The 12,061-nt window shown below is 40.1% G+C and overlaps 1 protein-coding gene across 4 annotated transcripts in view; it reads right to left on the bottom strand.

The window, feature by feature from the left end:
* The window catches only part of Papola (poly(A) polymerase alpha), a 54,176-nt gene that overhangs the window by 6,988 nt on the left and 35,127 nt on the right, over positions 1-12,061 (bottom strand). For 2 of the 4 annotated variants that reach the window (XM_021201385.2, XM_021201386.2), the window contains exons 14-19: positions 11,470-11,589; positions 9,760-9,869; positions 6,523-6,644; positions 3,279-3,421; positions 1,991-2,091; positions 1,271-1,491 (exon numbers count right to left, since the gene is read on the bottom strand). In XM_021201385.2, coding sequence (XP_021057044.1) covers positions 1,271-1,491; positions 1,991-2,091; positions 3,279-3,421; positions 6,523-6,644; positions 9,760-9,869; positions 11,470-11,589 — 817 coding nt within the window. The remainder of the gene's footprint in view (positions 1-1,270; positions 1,492-1,990; positions 2,092-3,278; positions 3,422-6,522; positions 6,645-9,759; positions 9,870-11,469; positions 11,590-12,061) is intronic. The other 2 variants (XM_029541162.1, XM_029541163.1) reach the window with 1 other exon arrangement.

Genomic DNA, 12,061 nt, shown 5'->3' with positions numbered 1-12,061 from the left:
GAAAAGAAAAGAAAAGAAAAGAAAAGAAAAGAAAAGAAAGAAAGAAAGAAAGAAAGAAAGAAAGAAAGAAAGAAAGAAAGAAAGAAAGAAAGAAAGAACTACACTGCAAACACTCAATTCTCAACTTTCAGAACCTATCTGCATGGGTGGAATATGTTCTATTTTCATTGTAGGTTAGCATCATGAGTAACAAAATGTTACCCCATTAGTTGTAGATATCTATAAAATCAATCTAAAACAAAACTGCCTGATTAGAGATATTTCACCAATACTGATCAAAGTGTAATGGATACCTAAGAGAAACTTGTGTTCTTTGTTCTGATATAAAGAAGTTCTTAAATAACAAATTCTAGAGCAGAATTCATCGCAAAGCAGGTGGTCAAGGACTGGCTCCTCTACTTAAGCAAACATGAGATAACTCCTGAGCCCAGACCCACAACTAGACCCTGGGGCATGTAGGCTGACACTAAAAGGACAGAGGGCAGTGTAGCAGGAGTGTGTGGCAGCAGCATGTGTGGCACACCCAGGGACCATTCACACACACCCTGAAACACAACGCCCAGCACATTCCTAACACTGCTTGTACCTCAATGCTGATTTGACAGCCACTGTTAAACACACAGGAAGATTCCTGAAACTTAGAGGCCCTAATCTGTCTTTGCAATTTGTTCATTGAAAGAGTAAAGCCTGAGGACTAGGGGCTATAGCTTAGAGGCGGAGCAAACTCTAAGTTCCCTCCCAGGAATTCCTAACAGTCAGCAAGTGCTCAGTCACCCTTTGATACCAATTACAATATAAAACGGAGTTAAAGGCAAAACATTCCCCAACGAGTCATAAAGAATCAGTACAAATAAAAGTCACTAAATAATAGTAAGTTAGGGGGGGCTGGAGAGATGGCTCAGGGATTAAGAGAACTGGCTGCTCTTACAGAGGTCCTGAGCTCAATTCCCAGCAACCACAGGGTGGCTCACAACCATCTGTAATGGGGTCTAATGCCCTCTTCTGGCACACAGGTGTACATGCAGATAGAGCACTCATATACATAAAATAAATCTTTAAAAGGAAAAAAAGAATAGTAAGGATATGAACTCTGTTTTCCAGATTACAATTAGATGCAGAAGCTACCCAGAGTTGGAGAGGCAGAAACACGACTGCAGTGAAGCACTGCAGATGCCCCAGGTCTTCCTGAGTATTCCCTACTAGATTCAGAGCAGGCAAAGCCAGGCTGCCATTCCTGTATCTTTTCATGTATGTAAGTATGCACATATACCTCTTCTGTTTTGGTTTTCTTAGGACTTTCTTCTTTATTGGGTGAGGACGTTCTCTTGACTCCTACTATAGGATTAGGGACTTTCGTTGCTGTGTTTCCTGAAGGTCTAGGCGATGGGTTTACCAGTCGTGTTGAGGAGACAACTCTGGAGACTGTAGGCTTTGGTGGTGGAGAAATGGCTGGCTGTGTGGCAGTTTGAGGAATGCTTTCACTCGATGGACCTAAACAGAAAGATATGAATACACAAATTAAAATCATTACAAACATCAAATTATAACTTCCTTCCTAACTTACTTCATGAATAACTTTATATGCAAGCATTAAACTGCTATTAAATGACAACCACCAAGTGCACACCTGTAACCCCAGAACACAGGGGGTGGAGCAGCAAGAGGATCAGGAGGTTTGAGCCTAAAACTCTGCCTTAAAAACAAAACAAAAAGGGCTGGAGAGAGATGGCTCAGAGAATAAGAAGTGTTCCTAGCACCGACATTAGATTAGCAAACATCTGTGAACTCTTAATTCCAGGGGTTCTTATGCCCTACTCCAAACTCTTGAGAGCACTACACACATAAACAAATAAAATTCATTAAAATATTTTTAAAAGGCACTAAAAAACTGAATCCACAACAATTTAACCAACAAACCCCTTTTCTAAAATAAGGTATAAAACCAGTTATCATGCAACGGCTCACAAGAGTGGCCAGGCCAACTTCTTACCCCCTGGGCTTTCACTGGAATTTGCTTGCGGTACAGAAACCTCCGAAGCCTGGATGCTGGTCACAGATGCTGCGGTCACAGCTGGAGCAGGACTGTTTCTGCTAAAACAGGAAACAGAAAGAGAAGGATAGAAAAAAGAAGGGGCAAGGTCGATTATATGTTAAAGGTAATCAAAGTAACAATTAAATGTTAATAACATATGCTACAGATGTAAAGTAAAATATTTCTTTGGGTCTAACTTCCCATGCTTTCATAACAATTAAAAAGCATATAAAATACATATAGCAGCACAGACACAAACATCCTATGATGTGCACTTCATATAAAAACCATAGCTGATTAAACTGATGCAGGTGTTCTGTACTTTAAGTAAGATGAATATTTGATCCGCCAGTGAAAATACACATATTTAACTTGTTATTAAGGTCAGTGTTTCCATGTCAACTTACTAATAGCAATCAGTATAGCCATCATAACTGCCAATAAGACCACCTGAAATTAAGGTTGTGTGGTAAAAAATCTAACAGAAAGAAATCGCCAGACAGTACCAAGCTATAAACTCTGAATGCAAATGCAGCCTATCATGTTCTAATTTTTATGGGTTATAAATCCTTTTTTAGCAATTCTTAAAATGCCTTGCATGTCTTAAAACAGTAAATTCTTCTGACGGGGAAAACTGTTCCCTTTATCTAAAACCACCCAGTGCAAGCATTTACCCTCTCTACCATCAATAACAGTTCCCACAATCATGGAGATCAGCACACCAGGGTGCTCAGTCCTCTTGTCTGTCTCTAAGTAAGCCTGGATAGATGGAAGCACCACCATCACTCATAAATGGAGGCATTTTGGTCCCCAGAATGAAACATAGACATCAAGGGCAAAACTAAAAATTACTTTCCATAAACTAAGAGTTAAAACTGGTACTAAAAAAAGAGATGGAAGCCGGGTGTGGTGGTGCATGCCTTTAATCCCAGCACTCGGGAGGCAGAGGCAGGCGGATTTCTGAGTTCGAGGCCAGCCTGGTTTACAAAGTGAGTTGTAGGACAGCCAGGGCTATACAGAGAAACCCTGTCTCAAAAACAACAAAAAGAGATGGACAAGGGGTGGGGACAGGACAGGGTGACTATAACCAGATACTTCATATGCTCCAATAAAATTCATTGGGTGCATAACTAATACTAATAAAAATAGATTTAGAAAAAGATAAAACAAGACTGTAAGCAGAGAAGCCTCTATTGTGTTTAGCAAACAAGCACTTCCTCTCCCCTGCCTCCCTCCCTTTCCTTACCCCTGAGAGCTGCCAGAACTGTTCAATGGACTGGTCTTCATAGCACTAGTGGGTGAAGGCACAGACATGCTGTTATCACTGTCCATAGACAAGTCAAGGCTGCTGTCATTCAGAGCTGTTAACTTGACTCCTTCTGTTGAATGCTGCAACCAAGAAAAGTTTAATTTTTATGTCTTTAGGAAATCAAATTTACAAAATTTATGATTTCTATTGAAAAGCACTCATAAAGGAGTTATAAAATCCCTTCATGCCATGATAACTACAAAAAGCCAGGACTTTGTACCTCTAGACTTAACTATATATCTGATATGAAAAATAATGAGAAGTGAATACTACTTGTGCTGATTTACACAGCATAAATTTAAAACTGAAATATGAGCATACATGAAACTTCTATCAGAAGACTATAAACACTGGTGCATTGGTGCAAAGTCTGTAAGCAGGACAATGATGACCACCTTTGTCAGAACCACAAGAGTGTGTTGTTTTTCATATTTTTATTACAGAAATGGTCACAAGGCTAGGCATAATAGAGTACACTTATAATCCAATCCAGGCAGAGGCAGAGAGGCAGAGGCAGGAGATCTCTTGAGTTCAAGCCTGGTTTACAGAACAAGTACCAGGACAGCCAGAGCTACAGAGGAACCCTGCCTCAAAAAGACAAGGTCACATGTTTCCCACATCTGCCTTAATCCCTCGGCTCAGGCAATCCTCCTGCCTCAACCCCCCAATTTCTTCCCATGTAGTTGGAATTACAGGCATACCCCATACAACGAACATAGAAATTGTTAAGTAAAAGGCATTAGTGGGACGTGTTGGCGCATGCCTTTAATCCCAGGCAGAGGCAGGTGGATTTCTGAGTACGAGGCCAGTCTGGTCTACAGAGTGAGCTCCAGGACAGCCAGGGCTATACAGAGAAACCCTGTCTTGAAAAACCAAAAAAAAAAAAAAAAAAAAAAGGGCATTACCACACATGGTGGCACCCACATTAATTCTGACATTCAGCAGGCTGAGACAGGAAGATTCTGAATTTGAGGCCCAACAGGGTTGTATATTGATCTTTATTTAGGCCAGCTTTGAATCCAGACCTAGGCTACAAACAAATAAAAAAATCATTTCTTTCCAACCATTACTATTTTATCAGCAAAGATCTTTGAAAGAAAGAGATCTATACCGGCCACTCTCCTCTTTTAGAGTGGGCACAAGACACATGGATCTGATCAGTCCAGACTGGCCTCACTTCAGGTTTCCACTGTGTAGGTAGGTACAGATACAGACAGCAAAGTGGCTGCAAGCTGTTGGTTTTACACCAGCTTCAGAGTCCTATTTTCACAGTAGAAAATAAAATGAACAGCAGTATAAATTATTTCAAACAGAGAAGTAGATAGGATCAAACTACTGTAAGCACAAAGCAAAGACAAAAACTGTTGTGCGTCACTGAGAACATCTGAACTGAGTGACAGTCTACCCAATCAACAGTCCATGTACACAGATACAGATGTGATCAGTTACTTTGTTGGACAGCAGATTCCCACTTAGTAACCTCCCCCCCCCTCCAGTTTATTTTTAGGGAAACACAGTCTGAAAGTGTAAGAAAAATGAACAGGAAAACCCAATTAAAGCTATATAACAATTAGTCATATGGTCAGTTAATAGTAAGAATTTAAAAGCTAATAAAAAAACTCATGGTTCTAGAAACCGGTAATAGCTGTTATTATGAGTTTTTTAAAATGCATACTGCCAGAATAAAAGAACACAGCCTGTTGACATTTCTTCACTTTTGACACCAGTGATTCTGGGTTTTAACTACGGTAAACTTACACTGCAATGCTCTAGTTTTAACACATTCCTATCAGACTGTCCTGTGGCTGCAATGGTTACATACGATTAGCAGTAGGCCTCAGCAGTGCTGAAAGCTGACAAAGACGAACGATATGGTGTCTACACAAGCAACTTCTGATGGACATTTCCTCATCAGGAAAGGTGTGGGGATGAAGACATGTATTTAACTCCAGCAATCAGGAGACCAGCGTGAGTTACAATCAGACTTAGCTGACAAGACAGTCACCTGAAACTATCATGTCCAGATATCTCTGTACCTACCCACTCCTAAGCTATAACTGATCTTGGCATTAATAACAGATAACTTGATTATTTAATTACTGTGTGCAGGGCACAAGTCCAAGTCACTCTTTTTATGCACCAATGCATTCAATATAAGAAGGTTAAAAGATTCTGTTAGTCAAGACCAGAACAAGACACTACTTTACCTATGGGAACGAGTGAGAGCAATGTCCTTTGTAACTACTTACTTTGCAATCACTGTACAAAGTATGCCATGTAGTCCAGCCTTGCCTAGAATCTGGTAGATGCAGTTTGAGCCACCCTCACCTTGCAATTACCCTCATTTCCCACCAACTGGTAACAATACTGGGATTTGCCACATTGCAGGGCACAGCAACCATTTTTCTTTTGTGTGTGTGTGTGTGTATGGGGGGGGGGCTATCATAGATCCTGTATTTATCAGAGGGTGACCCTGACTTCTAACTCCCCTGCCATCACCTTTCCAAGTCCTGGGATTACAGGCATGTGTCATCATGTCTATTTTATTCAGTGCTAAGGGTTAACCCTAGGACTTTGGTGCATGATAGTCAAATACTCTACTAACTAAGCTACCTCTCCTCCCTTGTACAATTAACTTTTTAAATTGGTTAATCAGAAAGGGGGGGGGTGACAAAACACACACACACACACACACACACACACACACACACACACACCAAGGCTGTGGAGGTCAGAGAACAATTGCAGGGGTCACTTCTATCCTGTAGGTCTGAGGGATTAGACTCAGGTCACCAGCAGACCACCTGATGAACCATCTCAAGAGCCCACTCTTAATTTTTGAAAATATACCTATTCTCCTACAGTAAATAAGAAGACACCATCCTTCTTTAAAGTATTGTTTGAACATGTAACAACAACTTCGTTCTTTTAGAAGTATAGACATGTGTGTGAAACTTTAAAGATGTTTTTCTTTCTGAGAGAATATGGCTATACAAACTCAGGGTGTTGAGTGTCACATTAACCTCTTACCAGTCATGAGACAAGACCACAAGCACAGTGCTGAGAACAAGATCTCACAAACTGACAAGTGTGTCACATGCTGTCCTCAGTTCTGAAACACCAGCTAGCACATGCACAAAGCACTGTATTGGCGGCACCATCAACTTCCTTTCAGACTTACCTTCTTCCTCTTCTGAAGCACGTGACTAGGCAGCAGCTGATGGAGTTGCTTTCTCTTCACATGCATTGCTGCAATCTTCATATCCAACTCAAACATTTTGCTGTTTATTGCTTGCCTATAAACTATACAACCAGACATTGTTACAAAGAACAGAAACAGTTACAGAAGGGCAGATTTAAACTCATCCAGAAGAAAGTAATGTAAGCAGGACTCTTTCCCACCACCTGTCCCTAGTAGGATGCAACCCAATGGTAGGCAAGTCACATATGTAACAAAGAGCAGATGCATAGTCGATCCTTTAGGACACTAACTCTTGAGGTGCTAATAAAAAGCAAGAATAACTGTTGAGGAAATACCAGAATTCAAAGAACTCTGTACATCTGTAAGTCTCTCCATCATCCACAAAGTCTAAGACTTTAATCCTGGAAAACATCACCTGCTGCTCACACAGTGAACGTTAAACAGTAAGGAGCCAAGAGAAAGTGCTGTTTGTGCAGAAGACCTGAGTCTGGCTAACACAACCCATGTAAATCAGCTCACAATTGCCTGGAACTCCAACTCCAGGGGATACAACATCTTCCCATAAACACCTGTACCCCTACAGACACACTTCTACACACACACACACACACACACACACACACACACACACACACACACCTGAAGACAGGGTGTAAGGCACGCACCTTTAATCTCCAAACTATGGAGGCATAGGCAGACAGATCCCTGTGAGTTCAAGGCCAGCCTTATTTACATAGTGAGTTCCAAGACAGCCAGAGTTACATAATACGTTAATATAAACAAACAAACAAAAAACCCAAAACCATAGAAAAGAATTTTCCATGTAAAACTCTATATTTTCTATTATGAAAAAATAACATTATGGCTCAAAAAGAAGATACTATCAGTAAGTACAAATTATTTAAATCACAGTACCTCAAAATGGGTACTGTGAGGTTATGTGGTACAACACCTGTAAAACCCCAATAATTAAGTCATGAAGACAGAGAATAAGTTGAATGTAATCTTAACCTTCATAGTAAACCCAAGTGCAGGCTGGGCTACACTTAAAAAACAAAAGCAGGGGTGGGGGGGATTCAGTCAAGCCATACAAAAAATATTGGTTGCACAACTATAAATCCATTGTAGCAGCTGGAAACACAGCAGGAAAAAGCACAAGCAAGCTGCGGAATACAGTGGAGAGGACAGGGTAAGATAGACTGTCAGGTGACCAAGGACTATGAAGCTGCCATCTGACAGAACTTAAGCCAGTCCTAGAACAATCTAAGCTATAAAACAAAACCCTACGCCAAAACCCAAATGACTTTAGTGCAAAGTAAGCTAACAGTAACTGAGTCCAACAGTATTTCAGGAGGGAAAAAACAAACAAACAAACCAAAAACCACACCCCCTGACCAGGAACCACAGAAGCCAAGAGAGAGGAGGTCATGGTCAGGGTTAGACCCACAGACCTCTGAATCCCTAACACAGACCTTTCCTAAGATTGCCATCAAGACTCAGCTAGAAAACACTCTGGTGCTCCAGATTTGGCTTGCTAGTTCTCGGTACCCACTCAGCATCAACCTATAACCATCCATGACTCCAGTTTCAGGGGCTTAGACACCCTCTTCTAATCTTTGTAGGCATCAGGCATACACTCAGTGCATATATATACATGTATACAATATATATATATATATACATGTATACAATATATATATAATATATATATATACATGTATACAATATATATATAATATATATATATATTATATATATATATAAAATCCTCATAAAATATTTTTAAAAGAAAACCCTAATTCTAAGTAGCAATGGATATTTAGCTTGTATCCATTGTGTCTAAGTAACAAGTATTGCTTGCCAACTGCTATATAATTAACAAGCTATGCTCCAGAACCTGCCGGAACACCCCTAACTTTATTACCTTTCTAGTCCCAAAATATACAGACAATGAACAGTAATATTATCAGGAAGGAAGATGATGTACCATAAATTACAAGCAGAACTTGGCCTTTCCTTCTGCATGAAGTGAACAGTCACATGTAAGCATGACCATTTGACATTAGACACCTGGTGTCTCACAAACCTTAATGACCACGGTACCTTATGCAAACAGCCAATCTGAAAAACTTACACTGTAAATTCTACTAAGTAAGAAGAGGTCTGTCTGCCTCTCAGGAGTCCCATGACAGAACCAAAAGTAACTTCCCCCTTAACAGTATCAAAAGGACTTTGGCTTCTCAGTGCCACAGTCCCCTGTCTGGGAATGTGCTTGCTGCTTTCTTACAGTGAGTGACAATCAGTTCTGTCTGCCCATGCCCATCAGTGTTCACACCCTCCCAGCCAGGGGCCTTTCACACATTACTTCCACACATGCAGACTACTCAGTGACTGACAGTGCATACTCTGTGGTTTTGCTGGAAAGAAGGTTCATCGCTTCCCAAGCAGGTCAGAGCAGGAGAGCAATAGGTTTGGTGGAGACAACCTCCAGAAAGCAAAACAGCAGAGAAGAGAATATTACCTCTCCTCACTGCAATTCACTGGTGTCCAAGTGACTTTTAGATAACTTGTTTCCATTGGCCCTCTTTACAGTCACGTGGGCTAAATTTTTATAAAATGTTAATTCGATTTTCATAAAGGAAAACTCAGTGAGAAAAGTAAAAACGCTAATTAATCTGTTTTAAAGAGTGATCTGGAGGAGGTTTTAAAGAGAATTAGCGCTTTGGGACAGCGCACAGGCACCCCTGTAAAGCTCACAAGCTCCTTGAATTGCTGTGTACATCTACACAGGAATCACAAAGATTTTGACAACTCATTCTATGACTTAAAGCTTTCAACTAAAACATCTCGTCTTTATCTAAGAATTCAAGTTCATCCAACATATAGGTTTAACTGCCCTGATCTCCATGAGCTAACAATACTTTGGCCTATCTTCACCATAAGTTAAATGTCTGTAAATTACCAAAAATTCCCACTTCAGTCTCTAAGCTTCAAGATGACTGAAAGAGGTTGTTGTCTGTCTCAAAATACAGACAAATCATATTACAGATGGTCCCACCTATCTCAACACAGAAGTTATTTATTCATATTAAACATTACTGAATGCACTAAGCTTACTCTAATGATTACTGTTCAGTACTCAATCACTACAAAAAGCACTATGAACTATGTACATCAAGGAACATCAACGAGTTCATTATTCAAAAAAAGACGTACCTGTGTCTGTGAAAGACTGGATATCATAGGTGAGGTCCACACTGAGGTTTTCAGAGTTTTCAGTTTTTTTAAACACTAACCCAATCACCCACATTGTGCGAAATTCTTCCCTGCAAAGAACATTACCATAGGCCATTAGGATTTAGGAGAGCATGGCTTATTGATGGGTTGACAGCCTAGGCAAGGTACACAGGAACAGTAATTCCAAAGTGTAAGTAAACAAGCTCTAAGTCCAAATGCCATCAGAAGATGATGCCCTCCTCCCACAGGCCACAACTACACAAACTTCCCAAACAAAAGCCTTACATTTTCTGTGTTTGTATTGATGAGTCCCAAGTATTCATGGCACTAATATTTGTTAAATGTGTTCCAAACTGTGGGGGGGGAGTATAATGCTTTGTGGAAAAGTGTCACATATATATAATTTCTATATGTAAAGTCTGTAGAGAACTTACTGCTTTTTTGAAGTATTACATATGCATACTTTGTATACATAAAATCTGTACTTTCAATGGGCATAGTGGTGCACACTTTTAACCCCAGCACGTGGGAGGCAGTGGCAGGTGATCTGAGTTGGCTTCAGGCCAGCCTGGTCTACAGAGTGAATTTCAGGAGAGCCAGAGTTACATAGTATGACCCCATCTCAAAAATACCAAATCTATACTTTCTAAATAGCTCTGTGTGGTTAAAAAAGTGCCTGTAATCCCAGCATTTTGGAAGCTGAGACAGGAGGATCACCAGTTTGAGGCCAGGCTGGGCTATATTACAAGACCCTATCTCAAAAACCAAATTCAAGTAATTCCTTTAAATGATCAAAGGAAAAAAAATGCAATCTATTTCATTAGAATACTCAAACTCAAGAGCAACGCAAGTGACCCCTCAACCTCTACTTCCTGATCATCCTTTCTTCAAAGTTTATCGCTCATACTGTTCTAAATTCCAAATGTTAGAGCAACAAGAAAATCATCAGCTAACTTCTAAGACCCTAAACAAAAAGGTGAGCCTACTTTCTATTTACCAGTCTCTGCAATGGTCCACATTCCTTCCTGAATCAGGTATTTGCAGTTTAAATCAAAATATATTCCCTTAAAATAAAAAGCAAAGGTAGATGCTTGGTAGAACAGCCCACAACTGTTGTATAAACCTGAAGGGATGTCAGAAATACTCACAATCAGAGTAGGACAGATCTATAGACTGTCAATACCTAATCAGATAACAGAGACTTTATTATCAAGGACTATTACCAAATCTACTTCAGTGCTAATTCTTCTCAAGAAATTATTCAATGTTTCTGATGAGGGAAAACACAGATATAAATGCTAATAGGAAAAAACTTAAGATCTACCCAAAATTGGTAAACCAGGGAATACTGAGAAACCAAGGCACATTACACTTCCTGACAAGTTATATCCAGAAAAGTGAGCAAATTAAAACAGACCAAAAATAATAATAATAATAATAATAATAATAATAAACAGTAAGCGGCAGATACATTATCAGCAAAAAGCAAAGCCAGATATAGTCTCCCTCCAGAAGGAAATGGTTGCATATGCCTGTAAGCCCAGAAAAGTTCAGGCTAAGATATAAGGACCACAAGTTCCAGGCCAGTCTGGGCTACAAGCTGTCTCCAAAGTCAACATCAAACGCCCATGAACACATCCACACCAGAGGTGAGAGGGTAGGCGGGGACTCAGTGGGAAACATGCTTACCTGTCAGGACTTTCTTTGGGGGCTGGAAATGACTGGGGATTCACATGAGCCAGTGTAATAAACTCATTCTTCTCCAAGCTTCCAACCAGGATACGGATTTTTGATTCCACCAAGCCCACCCTAGACAAATGTCATTAATATTAATGAGACGCTATGAAAATTCATATGCAAATCAAGTTTTCATGTAAAAAAGGTTAATATAAATATTATATATATAAAATATATGTAGCAAGGATATCCCCCTCAAAGATAAAACTATGAGACTTAGGATCTACCCAAAAAAAAAAAAAGATGAACTGGATGAAAAAAGAATTAAGTAACTTTATCCAAACAGAAAAGTTATGGGAAATACTTCAGGCAAGCTAAGCTAAGCAACAATAAACACCGTCAAGAAGTGGGCCGTGTGCATTTGTAGCAGAAGATGACCTAATCGGCCAACAGTGGGAATAGAGGCTCCTTGGTCTCCCAAACTCCATATGACCTAGCACAAGGCAAGGCCGGGGCCAAGTAGTGGGAGTGGGTGGGTAGGGGAACAGAGGTGGGGGGAGGGGTATGGGAATCTTTCGGGATAGCATTTGAAATGTAAATAAAG

The sequence above is a fragment of the Mus pahari genome, chromosome 7, assembly GCF_900095145.1.
Source record: "Mus pahari chromosome 7, PAHARI_EIJ_v1.1, whole genome shotgun sequence".
NCBI classification, from domain to species: domain Eukaryota; kingdom Metazoa; phylum Chordata; class Mammalia; order Rodentia; family Muridae; genus Mus; species Mus pahari.
This window is presented reverse-complemented; position numbering and strand designations above follow the sequence as displayed.